The 18,576-nt window shown below is 41.0% G+C and overlaps 1 protein-coding gene and 1 pseudogene across 3 annotated transcripts in view; one reads left to right on the forward strand and one right to left on the reverse strand.

The window, feature by feature from the left end:
• The window catches only part of NGLY1 (N-glycanase 1), a 60,888-nt gene that overhangs the window by 31,097 nt on the left and 11,215 nt on the right, over nucleotides 1–18,576 (reverse strand). For all 3 annotated transcript variants that reach the window (XM_018041963.1, XM_018041964.1, XM_018041965.1), the window contains exon 3: nucleotides 15,965–16,210. In XM_018041963.1, coding sequence (XP_017897452.1) covers nucleotides 15,965–16,210 — 246 coding nt within the window. The remainder of the gene's footprint in view (nucleotides 1–15,964; nucleotides 16,211–18,576) is intronic.
• On the forward strand, nucleotides 1,616–3,297 carry LOC106503676 (annotated as a pseudogene).

The raw sequence follows: 18,576 nt of genomic DNA on the forward strand, positions 1-18,576 counted from the left end.
ATCTCACTGGAAACAGTGAAGCAAAATCTCTGAAATATTGAGGGAAAATGAGTACATACAATGCATAGCCAGGTAAACTAATTACAAAAAGAAGAGCAAAACAACACATTTTCTGATCTGTAACAATACAGAAAATACATCACTCCCAAATCCTATTTTAAAAAATTATTATAAAAGTTACTGTCTCCCCAAAACATGATAGAACCAAAGTAAATAAATAGAACACCATAGAGTAGAACCCAGGATAAAAGAAGCAGAAGTGAGTTAAATAAAAACTAAACAAACTAGTAAAACTTAAGTTCTGTTTGCTATAAATAAATAATTAAGAAGCAAAATCACATAAGAAAGGTGGCAGGGATGGGAACAGATGCTAGAAAAATATAAAATAATGTTTGCATTAAAAAATTTAAGACAATAATTAGAAGACTAAAAGAGGATATTTAATTTTCTAACTTTTGGAGGGAAAATAATGGAATAAAACTTGATCCATTTAAACAAAAATAGAAGAAAAAAGAAAAAACAAGGACATACAAAACACAAAATGTCAGAAATAAGTTTAAACATATTAGAACTACCATAAATAGGAATGGATTAAATGTGTATAGAAAAAGGCAGAAATAGACTAATTTAAAAAATACCAAATACTGACTATACTGTCAATATACGAAGCACTGGGCATGTGTGCACAAAACAGACAATCACTCTATGGTCTAAGGGGGAAAGACACTGAACAAATGATGGCAGAATCTTCACATTAAGCCAACACATTTTGTGTGTTTGTGTGTAAATGTATTAGATGATAGAAAAATAATAGAGGCCAAGCCAGACAAGGGCATTATCCTCACAGGATAATGAGTCTATGGACATAGAAACAAATATTGCTACAACAATGCCAATTTACTCAAATATTTAAAGAGTCTTTATGATCTGTTAGATACGGGGGATGTAACGGCTAGTTTATTCATATGTATGGGAAGAGCTATAAAGCAAACACAGGAACAGTGTAACTGCCTGACAGGGGCTCTAATGAGACTTCCCTGGAGAAGTGATCCTGTAATAAAATATGAAGGATGAGAAGCAGCTGGTGACCAGGGAAGGGAGAAGACCATTCCTGTGAAGAGGGGATAACGTGCAGGTAGGTAGCTAGGGAGCATGCCAAGGAGGGGATCAGACAGAAAGTCAGGGTGTCTGGAGCACAGCGCGCCAAGCCGGCAGCTGGGCTGGGTGGCAGCCAGGTCTTCCCTGTCTCTTCTCGCTGTACGGAGAGCTGTCTGAGACCTAAGGAGCAAGGGAGTAAAACGGCCAGCTTCATGTTCTCCAAGCTTCCAGCTGAGGTAGCGAGAAAGCAGGTCTCAGGAGACCCACAGGGGAACCACTGCTGAGCTCTGAGGGAGCAGAGGCTTGAACCAGGAGGGGACCGAGGTGGTAGAAAAGTGAATGGATTCAGAATCACAGAGGAAGTGAATCAACAGGTCCCACTGACTGAACCGTGCAGTCAAGGGATGACCCACAGATTTTCAGTAAGAGCAACTGGGTCAATGGTCGAACCACTTAAAAGAGGAGGGAAAAAACCAGGAAATGGTCAATTGAGCTGAAAAGTATGGATGGTCAAGTAAAAGTGAACCCAAAAAAGTCCACTAAATTTAGGGGCATGGAGATCAGCGATGATCTCAGTAATAAATTCTGCAACAGGCCTCGGTCCTCCGCCGGCGCCCGCCGGAGCCTGTTCGCGTCGACTGACCAGAGTCCGCGATTCAACGCTCCGAGCCCGTCCAGACGGCCCCGATCCCAGCTTTCTATCCTTTGAAAACACTAAGAATAATGTCCCTGCATCAGTTTTTACTGGAGCCAATCACCTGTCATGCCTGGAACAGGGATTGTACCCAGATCGCCCTTAGCCCCAATAATCATGAGGTCCACATCTATAAGAACGGGGGCCAGCGGGTGAAAGCCCATGAACTCAAGGAACACAATGGACACATCACAGGTATCGACTGGGCTCCCAAGAGTGACCGTATCGTCACTTGCGGGGCCGACCGCAACGCTTACGTGTGGAGTCAGAAGGATGGTGTCTGGAAGCCAACCCTGGTAATCCTGAGAATTAACCGGGCGGCCACTTTAGTCAAGTGGTCCTTGCTAGAGAACAAGTTTGCTGTGGGCAGTGGAGCACGACTCATCTCTGTCTGTTACTTCAAGTCTGAAAATGACTGGTGGGTGAGCAAGCACATTAAAAAACCCATCTGCTCCATGGTCCTCAGCTTGGATTGGCATCCCAACAACGTCTTGCTGGCCGCGGGATCCTGCGACTTCAAATGCAGAGTGTTTTCTGCTTACATTAAAGAAGTGGATGAGAAGCCAGCCAGCACGCCCTGGGGCAGCAAGATGCCTTTCGGTCAGCTGATGTCCGAGTTTGGGGGCAGCGGCACCGGCGGCTGGGTGCATGGGGTCAGCTTCTCAGCCAGCGGCAGCCGACTGGCCTGGGTCAGCCATGACAGCACCATGTCTGTTGCCGACGCCTCAAAAAGCGTTCAGGTCTCAACTCTGAAGACAGAGTTCCTGCCCCTCCTGAGTGTGTCGTTCGTCTCAGAGAACAGCGTCGTGGCTGCTGGCCACGATTGCTGCCCCATGCTCTTTAACTACGATGACCGCGGCTGCTTGACCTTCGTCTCCAAGCTGGACATCCCCAAACAGAGCATCCAACGCAACATGTCGGCCATGGAGCGCTTCCGCCACATGGACAAGCGGGCCACGACCGAGGACCGCAACACGGCCCTGGAGACGCTGCACCAGAACAGCATTACTCAAGTGTCTATTTATGAGGTGGACAAGCAAGATTGTCGCAAGTTCTGCACTACCGGCATCGATGGGGCCATGACCATTTGGGATTTCAAGACCTTAGAGTCTTCCATCCAGGGTCTTCGGATAACGTGAAGCTGAGCGAGCCTCCAGACCCAGCATGAGGACGGACCGGCTGCGCTGGGGCAGCGCTGCCATGTCACGGGGAGGGGAGCCCGCCGCCAGGAAACACTGAAGACGCACATGGCGCAAACCTCATTGTGTGTTTTGTTTGAATATAATTGGTGAAAGTGTTGGTTTTTTTTAAAGCAGCAGTGATTTGGGCTTTGTTTGGGGGGTTGTTTTGTTTTGTTTTGCAATTTCATTCCATTCTTGACCAAAGCTTCTCTTTAAGTAGTTTACTATGGAACGTTGTCAACACTAACTTAAAGGAAGGGGTGGGGAGGTATGTAAATTGTCTGCTAAAAAAAAAAAATTAAATAAAAACACTGAATATGTAAATAAATAAATTCTCAACAGTGTCAATAAGGAAAATGAAGTGTAGGAGACTCAGCGGTTTAAGCGGTGCCCCAGCACGGGCCAGGAGCTGCACAAAGTGGTCTGCAGGTATGCAGACAGAAAATATTACAGCTGCTATTTATATCATTTGTGCCCCCAAATTAGGCTAAGTTATTATAACACTGAGCATGTGGATCAGTGATGGCCCCTCCCCAGCTACAGAAGCCGTCCCGAGGGACGAAAGTCCCACAGAGTGGAGGGTACCCAGGGGCATACTCACTTCTACTTTTGGTCTCACCATACTACAAGCTTCTGCAGTTCAAATGTGCCTGGTTCAGCGGCTTTGCAGATTATATTATGTAGTTTTTACTAAATTAACCCTCAACCTGACTTAAAAAGGATTTCAAAGACCTAAAGACTTAAAAAGGATTTCAAAGCAATAAGGCTAATACTTATGTAAGAATGTGTGGAGTGTGTACAAGAAGAAACGGTAGGACTAATGGACTAATGTGTCTTTTTTTCAGTATGAGCCCCTTCAAGAGCCAAACTTTAATGTGAAAAAAGATCACAGTCTCCTCAGATCTGATAAAGTGAGCCTCCCAAATTCAAAATTATCAAAAGAGCATTTAAAATATAGACTTAGGTCTACATTCGTTGAATGATAATGTTAAATCATTTTTTTAAATTAAAAATACTACTTATTTCCTATCTCCTCTTTTGTTGTTGCTCAATCGCTAAGTCATGTCCAGCTCTGAGACCCCGTAGACTGTAGCCCGCCAGGCTCCTCTGTCCTCTGCTATCTCTCAGAGTTTGCTCAGATTTGTGCCCATCGAGTCTGTGGTGCTATCTAACCATTTCATCCTCTGCTGCTCCTGTACACTGCTTTATAATGTATCCAGTACAATGGCACACTAATCTAAGTATACAATTTAGAAACAACTAAATATATATTGAGAGGACACGCTCAGCAATATTTTGCTGAAGGGGCACATAAAGTGTGGAAACCTGCTAGACAAACATGAGGAGTAAAGACAGGGGTGGCTACTGGGGACTCCCCCTGAAACTTGCAGTGAAGAGGAAATGAGAAATACAGGAAGGCACGATCTAGCAATATTTGTGTGCTGGCTTGTGTCTAAGAGCTTACAGGAAATGCTTGTAACCACTGACCTGTTTGTGAAGAATGCACGTTTCCAAGTTCCCTCTCTCCTGGTTCAGCCAGTCTGGGGTTTGCCTAGGAATACTGCATACCCAGGCTATTCTAACAACAATGGTCCAAACTTAGATGAAAACTGGCCTAAAGCAAGGTTTCAAAGCCACTGAGAAGAATCTCCAAGAAAAGGGGCAGGTCACGACTGCACAGCCCACCTGTGACCCCGCAGAGAGTGGAGGAGAGGAACACAGGTACAGAGGAGGGGCTGGCCTTCAGCAGCTGCAGACACACTTACTCCAGCAGCAGACGACCGAAGACCTGGGGCAGACCTGGGGGCGGGAAACCCAGGGCACTCACAGCAGGAAGAGCAAGTCCTACCAGAACTGACCCAGAAGCAAGTGGAACGTGTCCATTCTTACTTTATTTATTGTTCATTGGAGAATAACTGCTTTCCATTTCCATTTGAAAGAAATCCTATAAAGATGAGACCTTTATGGTTGTTTTTTTTTTTTTTTCCCTTTTCACATGCAGAGTTTCGTTTGCTGGGAAGGTAAGAACTCAGCCAAAGAATTTTTATTTTCAATTTAGTATTTTTTGCTCTGGAAATTACCCCCTTCACTGTGGTATTTAATGGCATGAAAACGATCTTGAACAATAAAGGTTATTTTCTTGCCTTATTTCTTTGGCACAATGCCAAAGAAAAAACTAAGTCATAAAAATAGCAGTTTGCTGATTGCACGGCAATTATAGCAGCTGGGTAACCATGTACATAAGGCAATAGTTAACTGCTTAACAGTTAAAGTTATTTGGGGTACAAATGGGAGTTTAAAATGTGAAATCTGTCTGTTTTAGATTAAAAAGATTTTTTCCTTCACTAATCACACTTGGATTTCAATTATTTGGTTTCTGATGAAAGACCTTTAAGACTCTATAAGAAAACAAGTACAATGTGTATTTCTGTCAAACCACATGATAAAGGCAGAGGAAGCTGGATCAGCAAGTTTACTTTTTTAGTAAAGGACAGGCTTCCCAAGCCCATTAGTCCTCTTTCTGCCTTTTTACAGCCCTCTGCTTCCATGGCTTTTACATTTAGAACCTGCTTTTTAAATATAGAAGTTCTGTTTAATGCATTTTTAATGATATCTAAAATCAATTTGTGACTTAAAGAGAAATTTCTTACAAAAACCACTTTATTCTATATTTAACATTAATAAATGTTGCAAAAAATTTTTCAGGAAATACTAAATCGTATAAATAAGAAATCATTAAAATTTCACTACTCAAAGTATCAGACTGCGTACAGCTTTCCAGAACTTTAAAAAATAAACATATTTATGTATGAGCATTTTTAACAAGAAAAACAGAAATATTCACATATATATAACATATATTGTTTAATTTTGGAATTTTTTACCTTTTTTCCTACATAGTAATAATCTTCATGTCAAAATATACCACATCATCCTTTTTAATGGACATGAAGAACGTCAATTTAAAGATGTGTGATAATCTCAACAACTGCCTATTGAAAGGTATGTAGATGTAGCTTCCTCTTGAGAATGGTTAATAATAAACTGAACATTTAAATCCTCTGTCCAGATAGGAAATAGGAGCAGAGATTTCTTCTCTTAAAAAGACTGCATATAAGACAACTAAGACGTTGTCTTACGAGATTCAATTAGTTTAAAGTCAACTAACTGGGACTCCTTTGGTGGTCCCGAGGTTAAGAGTTCACCCGGCAATGCGGCAATGCAGGGGAAGCCAGTTCAGGCCTTGGCTCAGGAAGATTCCACATGCTGTGGGGCGACTAAGCTTGAGCACTGCAACAAGAGAAGCCACCACAACGCGAAGCTCGCACACCACAATGAAGAGCGGCCCCTGCTTGCCATCAGCAGAGAAAGACTGCGTACAGCAACAAAGACCCAGTGCAGCCAAAAATAAATAAAATTTTAAAAAAGGAAACAGTCTTAAAAAAAAAAAATCAATTAACTCAAAGGTGCACAGCCAGGGGAAGAAGCCGACGGGTCAGCCAGGAAGCTGCGCCTCTCTGTGGGCTCCCACTATCTTAGGCATGCACTTCAAGCTTTTGCAAGTCTGACTTAACTATTAAACACCCTCAAGGTGCAATAAATCCAACTCTGATGTGGATATTAGAGAAGGGTTTTGAATATAATAAACAGAATTGGTGTCAATTTAAAAATATAAACAGAAGAGAGAGGACAAAAGATGGCAGAGAAAGACGTGGGCTTAGTCCCTTCTCATGAAAACACCAAAATCACAACTGCTGAACAACCATCAATAAAGCAAACTGGAACCTATGAAAAAAGATATTCTACTTCCAAAAACAAAGAAAGTGCCAAAATGAGATGGCAGGAGGGACGCTTTCACAATATAATCAAACCCCTACTTCCCGGGGTGGGGGGCACCCACAAACTGGAAAATATTGCAGAGATTCCCCCACAGGAATGAGAGTCCTGAGCCCCATGTCATGCTCCTCAGCCTAGGAGTTTGGCCTTGGAAGGAGAAGCCCCCAGAGCATCTGGCTTTGAAGGTCAGCAGGGCTTGAGTGTAGAGGCTCGACAGGACTGGGGGGGCACAGACTCCACTCCTGGAGGACACACAAGGTCTCATGTGCCCTGGGATCTGGGGCAAAGCAGTGACTCTACAGGAGCTTTGGCCAGACCTACCTGCTGGTTTAGGAAGGTCTCCTAGGGAGGTGGGGGTCGACTCTGGCCTACTGTGGAGGCGAGGACACTGGTGACGGAGGTACTGGGGAACATTCATCTGACGTGAGCTCTCCGGAAGGCAGCCATTACAACACCAAGACCTGGCCTCACTGAGCAGGCTGCAGGCTCCAGGGCTGGGGCACCACAAGCCAAACAAGCAGCCGGGCAGGAGCGCAGCCCCACCCATCAGCAGGCAGGCTGCCTGACCCCACCGCTGCCTCTAAATACACACAGGCCAAGACACAAGCTTTGTCCACCAGAAGGCAAAGACCTAGCTCCACTCACCACTGGGCAGTCTGCAGTCCATCCCACCAAGAAGGCTGCACAAGCCCCTGGACCAAACTCACCCACCAGAAACAAGAATTACAATCCTGCAGCTTGAGGAACAGAGACCACAAATAACAAAGTTAGACAAAATGAGATGGCATGGAAATATATTCAGAAGAAGAAACAAGATAAAACCCCAGAACTAGGTGAGGCACAGATAGACAATCTGCCTCAAAAATAATTCAGGGTAGTGATACTTCAAATGATCCAAGATCTCAGAAAAAGAATAAAGGCACAGATCAAGAAGATATAAGACATGTTTAACAATAACCTAGAAGAACTAAAGAACAAACAACAGTGATGAACAACATGCTAACCGAAATGAAAAATACATTGGAAGGAATCAATAGCAGAATAACTGAGGCAGAAGAATGAGTAAGTGAGCTGGAAGACAGAATGGGGGAAATCACTGCCACAGAGGAAAAGAAAGAAAAAGGAATGAAAGAAAGCAAGGACAGTCTGAGAGACCCCTGGGACATTAAACGCACCAACATTCTCATTATAGGGACCCAAGGAGGAGGAGAGAGAAAGGACCTGAGAAAACGTGTGAAGAGAGTTGGAAACATCCCACACACGAAAGGAAACAGTCGCCCAGTTAAGGAGCTCAGGGCCCCGGGCAGGATAAAGCTGAGGAGGAGCATGCTGGGATGCAGTCAGGCAACTTACAGAAAGCCACCAGGGAAAAGCAACAAGTAGCATACAAAAGAACTCCCATAAGGTTATCAGCTGATTTCTCAGGAGGAACTCCACAGGCCAGAAGGGAGCGGCACTCTGTATTCAAAGGGATAAAGGGAAGAACCTACAGCCAAGAAGACTCTACCCAGCAAGGCTCTTGTTCAGATTTGATGGAGAAATCAAAAGTTTTACAAACAAGCAAAAGCTAAGAGAATTCCGCATCGCTGGACTACTTTTGCCACAAATGCTAAAGGAACTTCTCTAAGCAGAAAAGGGAAGGCCACAGCTAGAAACAGGAAAACGATCAGTGAAAAACCTCACCAGTAAAGGCAACCATACAGTCAAGATCAGAAATCACCCCCCCGCCCCCACCACACACACACAACACACACATACATGATACTGAAACTAACAATTGTGAGAGGAGGAGAGCACAAACACATCTGAAATTCAAAGCTGAGCAACTTACAACAATCTTGTTCATATACACAGAAGGCTATATCAAAACCCCACCGTAATTGAAAACCGAAAATACATGACAGACACCCACAACCAAGAATAAATAACCCAACACAACACTAAAGGCCAGTCATCAAACCACAAGAGAACATAAGAGGAAAAGAAGGAAAAAAGCCTACAAAAACAAATGCAGAACAATTAACAAAATGGCAGTAAGAATATACTATCAATAATTACCTTAAATGCAAATGGACTATATGCGCTAATGAAAAGACACAGACTGGGTGAACGGATACGAAAACAAGATCTGGCATATATGCTGCTTACAAGAAACCCACCTCAGATGCAGGGACACATATAGACCGAAAGTGAGAGGAGGGAAAACGATATTCCATGCAGATGGAAATCAAAAGAAAACTGAAGCAGCAATATTCACATCGGACAAAACAGACTTTAAAATAAAGATTGTTAGAAGAGATAAAGAAGGACAGCATATAAAAACCAACAGATCAAAGAAGACAGAACAATTGTAAATATATATGTGCCCAATACAGGAGCACCTCATTATATAAGGCAAATGCTTACAGCCATGAAAGGAGAAACAGAGCAACACAGTGACAGTGGGAGACTCTTAATGCCCCAGTTTCATCAGCCAACAGGTCATCCAGACAGAAAATCAACAAGGAAACACAGGTCTTAAATGACACATCCAACCAGACTTACTGGATGTTTACAGAGCAGTCCACGTGAAAGCAGCAGAATACACATTCTTTTCAAGTGCACATAAAACATTCTCCAGGACAAATCACAGGCTGGGCCACAGAGTGAATCTCAGTAAATTTAAGAAAACTGAAATCATATCAAGCGTCTTTTCTGATCACAATGCTATGAGATTAGAAATAAACAGGAAAAACACTGTAAATAATACAAACGTGGAGAGTAAGCAATATGCTACTAAACAGCCAGTGGGTCGCTGAGGAAATTAAAAAATATTTAGAGACAAATGAAAACAAAAGCATAATGATCCAAACCCTATGGGATGCAGCAAAAGCAGTTCTAAGAGGGCACTTTATAGCAATATAATCTTACTCAGGGAGCAAGAAAAATCTCAAACCTCTTAAGCTTATACCTAAAGCAACTAGAAGAACACACAAAACCCAAAGTCACTAGAAGGAAACAAAGCATAAAGATCAGAGCAGAAATAAATGAAATAGAAACAAACAGAAAAGAACAATGGTTCTTTGAAAAGATAAAAATTTATAAACCTTTATCCAGACTCATCAAGGAAAAAAGGGAGAGGGCTCAAATCAAAAAATCAGAAATGAAAAAGAAGTTACAACAGATACCACTGAAATACAAAGGATCATAAGAGACTACTATATGCAAATAAAATGGACAACCTGGAATAAATGAACAGATCCTTTAAAAGGTACAATCTCCCAAGACTGAACTAGGAAGAGACAGAAAATATTAACAGGCCAATCACAAGTACTGAAACTGAAACTGTGATTAAAAAAGAGTTCAGGACTAGATGGCTTCACAGGAGAATTCTATCAAACATTTAGAAAAGAGTTAATACCTATACTTCTAAAACTATTCCAAAAAATTGCAGAGGAAGGAATACTTCCAAACTCATTCTATAAGGCCACCATCACCCTGATTACCAAAACCAAAGATTACACACACACACACGTTAAAGGCCGACATCACTATGAATGAACAGACGCAAAAATCATCAACATACTAGCAATCTGAAACCAACAACACATTAAAAGGATTATACAACATGATCAAGTGGGATTTATCCCAGGGATGCAAAGATTTTTCACTATCTGGATATTAATCAGTATGATACATCACAACAACAAACTGAATAAAAACCATACAATCATCTCAAGAGATGCAGAAAAAGCTTTTGCAAAGATTCAACATTTAAGATAAAATCTCCAGAAAGTGAGTGTACAGGGAACATGTCTCAAAATAAAAAAGACCATATATGACAAACCTACAGCTAACGTTTTACTCAATGGTGAAAATCTGAAAGCACTTCCTCTAAGATCAGGAACAAGACAAGGGTGTCCACTCTTGCCACTGTTACTCAACAAAGTTCTGGAAGTCCTAGCCACAGCAATCAGAGAAGAAAAACAAATAAAAGAAACCCAAGTTTGAAAAGTAGCAGGAAAACATTGACAGGAAAAGTCACTGTTGGCAGATGAAATAGTACTACACATAGAAAATCCTGAAGATGCTACCAGAAAATGGCCAGATTTCATCAATGAATTTGGTAAAGTTGCAGGATACAAAATTGATACACAGAAATCTACACCATTCTATATACTAACAACAAAAGATCAGAAGGAGAAATTAAGGAAATAATCCCATTTACCATTGTATGAAAAGAATAAAATACCAAGGAATAAACCTACCTAAGGAGGCAAAAGTCCTATGACTCAGAAAACTATAAGATGCTTTAAAAAAAAAAAAAAAAAATGAAGATGACATAGACAGAAATATATACTATGTTCTTGGATTGGAAGAATCAATACTATCAAAATAACTACTCAAAGCAATTTACAGATTCAACCCAATCCCTATCAAATTACCAATGGAAGTTTTCATAGTACTAGAACAAAAAAAAATTTTAATTTATATAGAAACACAATGATCCCAAATAGCCAAAGCAATCTTGAGAAAGAAAAATGGAGCTGGAGGAATCAGGTCCCTGATTTCTGACTATACTACAAAGTGACACTAATGAAGACAGATGGTCCTGGCACAAAAACAGAAATATAGACCAAGGGAACAGGAGAGAAAGCTCAGAAACAAAGCCACAGTATAACATACAAAGAAGAAAAGACAGTCTCCTCAATAAGCAGTGCTGGGAAAAATGGAGAGCTACACATAAAGGAATAAAACAAGAACATTTTGTAACACCATTAACAAAAATAAACTCAAAATGGACTAAAGACCTCAATTTAAGTGACACTATAAAACTCTTAGAGGAAAACATAGAACATCCTTTGCCATAAACTGTAGTAAATATCTTTTTGGATCTACATACTAATGAAAATTTTAAAAAACAAACAAGTGAGACCTAATTAAAGTTAAAAGCTCTTGCACAGAAAAGGAAACCATATACCATAAACAATGGGAGAATATATTTGTAAAGGAAAAGCCCAATAAAAGATTAATCTTCAAAACATATGAACAGCTCGTGTAGATAAAAAAAAAACAATACACACAACCCAATTAAACAATACACACAATACCTAAATAGACATTTCTCCAAAGAAAACATACAGATATCCAGAAAGCACATGAAAACATGCTCAAGAATGCTAATTATTAGAGAAATGCAAATCAAAACTAAAAATGAGGTATCATCTCACGCTGGTCAGAATGGCCATCGTCAAAGTCGACAAAGAACAAATGTGGAGAAAAGGGAACCCTCCTACCCTGGTCTATGGGCATGTAAATTGGCGCAAATGCTGTGGAGAACAGCATGGGTGAGTTAGTGATGGTCTCTCAGTCGCGTCTGACTCTTTGCGACCCCGTGGACTGTAGCCCACCAGGCTCCCCTGTCCATGGGATTCTCCAGGCAAGAATACTGGAGTGGGCTGCCATGCCCTCCTCCGGGAGAACAGCACAGAGAACTACTATAAGATCCAGCAATCTTGCTCTTGGGTATACGTCTGAAGAAAACCATAATTCAAAAAGATACAAACCTCCCAGTATTCACTGCAGCACTATTTACAACAGCCGAGACATGGAAGTAACCTAAATGCCCGTCAATGGAGGAATGGATAAAGAACATGCCATTCGTCTGTCCATGAGATTCCCCGGGCAAGAAAAATGGAGCCAGTTACCATTTCCTACTCCAAGGGATCTTCCTGACCCAGGGATCAAACCCAAGTCTCCTCCACTGGCAGGTGGATTCTTTACCACTGAGCCACCAGAGGAGACTAAAAAAAGCCATTAATAAGTATCAATGAGAACACTGACAAATTAGAACCTTTACACTCTGCTGGTCAGAATGCAGGACGCTGAAACAGCTCTGGAAAACAGTTTGCACTTTCTTAAAACATTAAACATATAAGTTGGGATATAACTCAGTGGCTTCACTTCTAGGAATCTACACAAGAGAAGTGAAAACATATGTCCACACAAAGCCTGGTCTGTGGACATTTGCAGCAATACTGCCCACTAACAAGGCCAACAGGGCAAACCCAAACGCTCTCCAGAAAATACTGTTCAGCAATGAACAGGAAGAAAATACTGATACAGCCTGCAATATGGATCAGCTTCAAAACTAACTAAAAGAAGCCTGAGGCAGAAGAATACACAGTGCATAATTCCATTTACATAAAATATCCAGAAAAAGCAGCAAGATAAGTTTCTAAGTAAACTACTGACATTGAGCACCAATATATTCCAGTATTTTACATCTTACAACATCAGTGACTATCACATCACCTTCTATTTCAAAATTTTTACTTGATACAGTTTCAATCAGAGAAATATTCTATTAGTTAAGAAGCTCATCAGTGCCCAGCACATATCTAGTTTATATGCAGTTAAATGCTTTGTTAATCTCTCTCCTGCTATTTGACTTGGCCCATTTTAATTCAGTTAATATCCGCACTCAAAATGAGAAAGGCAGGAGAACATAACTGTCAAACTCTGTTTGAAAATCCCATGGCCTGAGGGGCCTGGTAGACTACAGTCCACGGGGTCACAACGAGTTGGACACGACTGGGTGACTTCACTTTCACTTTCCCTTCTTTCATTTCTTTTTCATTTATTTCTGCTTGGATCTTTGTGATTTCTTTCCTTCTTCTAATTTTGGGGGTTTTTGTTCTTTTCAGTTGTTTTAGGTGTGAAGTTAGGCTGCCTGTTCCACGTTTTTCTTGTTTCTTGAGGTGGGATTGTATTGTCATAAACCTCCCTCTTAGAGCTGCTTTTGCTGCCTCCCGTAGGTTTGGAGTTGTCGTGTTTCCATTGTTTTCAAACTCTGTAGTATAGCCATTAACAGTGATGGGGCTTAAGTAACAAAATACTTTTAAAAACAGTGTGTTTCAGCGATCCATAGAACTAGGAGTTGGCTATAAAAAATAAGACTCATTCTAGGGCTTTTCTGGTAGCTCAGTGGTAAAGAATCTGCCTGCTAATGCCAGAGACACGGGTTTGATCCCTGGTCTGGGAAGATCCGTGTGCCACAACTACTGAAGCCCGTGCACCCGAGAGCTAGTGCTCCACGTGAGAAACCACGGCGATGAGTGGCCCCTGCTCCACGACTAGAGAGCGGCCTGCACAGCAACAAAGACCCAGCACAGCCAAAAATGCATAAATAAAATTATATATATATATGTATATAAAAGATTCATTCTGATTTCTCCCAACTCCCTTAAGAAACACAGGAAAACATACTATATCCCAGGAACTAGAGAAATAAGAGTAAATATACAACAGCCTTCTAAGAGCTTATGTGTTTGAAGTTCACTGCTTCTAAACTCTGCATTGGTTTTGACAATAGAATGTCATTTTGTTCTCAATGTAGTATCCATACGTTTTCTGGCAATTAGCCCAGTTCTAAAGACCTCAAACTATAACTGAATTTTGAGGTTAAGAATTTTAAAAAAAGGAAAGAGGTTAAAGAAGGTTCAGAAAATTTGAATGGATTTTCTGAGCCAGAACACTTGTAAAAAAGAAATTCAAACTAGTCCAGCAAAGAGCTATTTTGTAAAATAAAATATCTTCCTGTATTTTATGTTTTTCTAAGATGGTCAATAGTGCATTTTAAACTGTAATACTGAGATTCAAAACAAAAGATTAAAAGATATATTTCACACTTTAATTAGAAAACTCATAAGATGCTAAAAACCAAGAAAGAAGTTAAGCATGCTTCTATACCTGTATCAACCTTAACTGCAAAACTGATGAAGACCCCAGTTACCCCAAGTGTAACGAATGACATGCTTTAATCCTGTACGTGACTCCTGTTTAACGTATAGATTAACATACACACAAAGAAGTACGGAACTCGTAAGTAAAGAGACACTTACCCAGTTATGTATTCAACATTTTGTCACTGGTAAGATGTGCAAACAAAGAGTGGAAATCAGTGTTCTAAGGACTGGACTAACTAGGGTTACTATTCTGTCACACTGGAGATGGGTGGTCCCTCTTTTCTGTTACTTATGATAACTCTGTGCTAAACGCAGCAGCTGAGATACTTTATAGAAAGAATTATTGTTACCAACGGAGAAGGTGATGGCACCCCTCTCCAGTACTCTTGCCTGGAAACTCCCACGGATGGAGGAGCCTGGTAGGCTGCAGTCCGTGGGGTCAGTAAGAATCGGACACGACTGAGCGACTTCACTTTCACTTTTCACTTTCATGCATTGGAGAAGGAAATGGCAACCCACTCCAGTGCTCTTGCCTGGAGAATCCCAGGGACGAGGGAGCCTGGTGGGCTGCTGTCTATGGGGTAACACAGAATCGGACGTGACTGAAGCGACTTAACAGCAGCAGCAGCAGCCTTGTTACCAAGGGCAAATTTTTAAGCCCTTCACAGTTTATTAAGCTTTCACACATGCCGTATCACCTGACTCCCACAACCACTTAATATCATTACTAGTTAATTCAATACTACACAGTAACTGCTTCTTGGAAGCATTCATCAACAAAATTATGTTTATTATTATAAATAAATATTAGCTGTGAAGCTAATGAGAGGGGAAAATATTATAAAGACTTAAAGGTTAACCTAAGTCAACTGAGGCATAAAAGAATATGCTTTAGAAGAGTTATCTTCTTGAAAAAAAAAGTTGGGAAACCACTCATCAGGAATTATATAAAAGGACAGTCACTACCCTGTCTCTTTCTCTGTCGGCCCCTACCACCTTTATTCTTTATATTTCAGAGACAAGCTTAGGACACTCCTAGCCCACACTAAGGGGTGACTGCCATCACCTGACTACCAGGGAAGTTAGGTTAAAGGCTCTGGAATTATTCAGCCGGAGAAAAAGAGATTTAACAACTGACTCTATATGTAAGGTTCTATTGTATTGAGGAAAGTGACAAGGCGTTTTACAAAATTAAAACAGGACATGAGTTTAAGTTGGCTACTGACAAAAGTACTACAGAAAAATCATGACAATTTTTCTGACAAAAATTTTTCTGAAAATTTAGGAGTAAAATGCTTAAAGACTTTTATTAAAAAGGATTTTTGTAAGCAGGATTATTTCCTATTAAATGAAGTCATCTAAGTAAAGCTTCTGCTGTTTCAACACTTTGAAAAGAACAGGTCAAGGAAGGGTTAACTCTAACATACCACTGGAGCCACTGGGGGTCTGGATGCCTGCCCTTCACTGTTCCCTGGAGGCTGGGTCACCCCATCAGGGTGCGAAGACGGTGCTGTAGGAAGCTGGGAGCTGGGTGCAAGGTGCTGAGATAATTCCGTTTTATGGCTCTTCTCTGATCCATCCAATCTGCTACTTCTCTCTATGGCAATCAGGTCACGGATTTTTTGCAGCTGCTCCACTGAAGCTTTTTTAGGGAAGATAAGATGTGTTTCTCCCTGGAGTTTAAAAAATTACGAAAATATATATGAATGGAGCCAATACTATAGAATACATCATACTTTAACAATCATTCTCTTTGTACCATTAAGGCACTTTTTAAAAAAAATTACAGGAAAAGGTATACCAGAAAATTAAAATCTGTCTCCTTTTTAGCATCAAATGTTTAGCCTATCTTATTGGTTCAAAAGATCTTTAAAAACATTCCATCTTTTAGGAATACTGTAATAAGTCAGAAAGCCTCCTAAAGACTGCAAAAAAAGCACATTCCTATCTTCTCTTTAATAGGATTTGATAAAACTATTCTCCATGAAATTTCCTACAATGATACTATCAATATGGCCACTCAAAATGATCACATAAAACCAATAACAAGTTCTATACCAACCTTTGAATCTTGCTCAAGTCTTTAAGAATAGCTGCATGATTAGAAGTCTATGGGGTCCACTAATTTTCTAAGGTAACAAAAATTATACCCTGATGGTCACTTCAAAACTACAGATTGCTATTTAGTAATACAAAGGTAATACAAACCAACCAAACAAACAAAAAAATCCAATTCTTTAAGAAGTGATTCAGTTAATGAATTCACATAATACAGAGTGCCCTAAGGTACAATAAACATTACAACAAAGCTCACAGTGTAAAACAGTCGGCAAATTACAAAACAAAAACAAAAAGTAAAGTGAAAATTTATTCAATCGAGGTTTAAGGTGTTGAGAACCAACAGTATTAAAACAGCAATTCTGCCAACTGCAAATGGGAGAAAACAGTTGTAACGTGCAGCAGACCAACCTGCAGATCATGAGCATTTAAATTAAACTCCACAATTGAGAATGACTGTAATTCCCTGCTGATGGCAGATCTGCAGGAATCAACTGACCAAGACCTTAGTCAATAACGACATGAAGATTAATCCCAAGTGAATCCTTTTTAAAAAGCTGGGAGAGGTCAGCGATCTCCATATATTACCCAAAATAGCCGTTAAAAAAGATCACTATCATTTATTGCATTTATGTGTTTCTAGGTACTGTGCACACATTACCTAAAGAATTCTTATAGCCACCTTGAAAGGTAGGTACTAGGTTTAGCCCTGCTTTTCATATGAAAATATGAAGGCTCAAAAGTTAAATAACCTGCTTGATGTTCTGAATAACCGTCAGTGAAAGGATTCACACAACCATAATTGCTACGCTGTAACTACCTCCATCCGAGACTGAACAGAGATCAAATCCCACAAGCCTGTACAAACAAGTGGAAGGGTAGAGCAAAGCATTACGACAGGTGCCATGATTACACACACAATGACTGGCACAAACTGGAACACACTGAATTTTCCAACATGAGAAAGGAACCACCTCCTATTTATGACAAGGTCTAGAAAGAGAAACCAGACGCCTGCTTTCAAACCAAACAAGGAGGCCTCTGATCTCGCACAGTGAGCAGGGCAACACAGAGGAAAGCAGACGACACCATGGACAGGTAACGGGGAGCCCCACAGGCAGCGGTCTGCCTGGTCAACAGCTCAGAAAGGCCCCCATAATACGGTGCAGGGAGGCCGTCCCTTCCATCTCCTCAGGACCAGTCCTGAAAGAATGTGTGATTATGAACGAAGTGTCTGTACCAAAAAGTTTAATCAACAGCACTGCATTTTCAGAAAAAGACAAAACTACAGGCTTAATGCATGAGATCAAACAACACTTTAAGAAACCAACCAGGATTCCAGTATTTGACAAAATCTGTGTTTCTCAACGCATTCTTGCTGAGGCGAGTCTCACTGCTGGGTGTAAGTCAACCCAGTCCCTGCCCAATAAATGCTGGTGACATCTTCCAGTAACCCAGACAACCAAAACTATGATGCCCATTCCTCCCTGGGGGTGGGTATGGCTCCTGGTGAGAACCACTCCGCTAAGCTAGCCTGATGGGTCACCCATCCTGTGAATCCCAGTCTTTCTCCAGCTCCTCCTCAGAATTTTCATAAAAAAGAACAGTCTGAAAATTTCAGGACAGGTCTTGAATTACCACTGCACCTCAAAGCCCACCAAGTCTCTTTCTGCAGGCAAAGTTCAGTTTCAGTTCTACTGGCTAACATTGATAAAACATTTACTTCTACAGGTCCTGAAGTGTGAAGTCCAAAGCCAGCCAGTAACTCTAAATATAAATTAGTCTGAAAACACGATAACCTTTTCTGAGATTGTGATTCCATTTGTGTCGAATACTACTCCAAGTCTCAATCTGGCTTGTCACCTGGCACTGGTATAGCCAATCTACAGCAAGTCCGCCTGTGGTGGAGGGGTTGTCTGCAGTGTGGGATTTCACTGCTGAAACCAGTACATTCCCAGGCAACTGCAACAGCTAGCCACCT

This window comes from Capra hircus, chromosome 27 (assembly GCF_001704415.2).
Source record: "Capra hircus breed San Clemente chromosome 27, ASM170441v1, whole genome shotgun sequence".
Lineage (NCBI taxonomy): Eukaryota > Metazoa > Chordata > Mammalia > Artiodactyla > Bovidae > Capra > Capra hircus.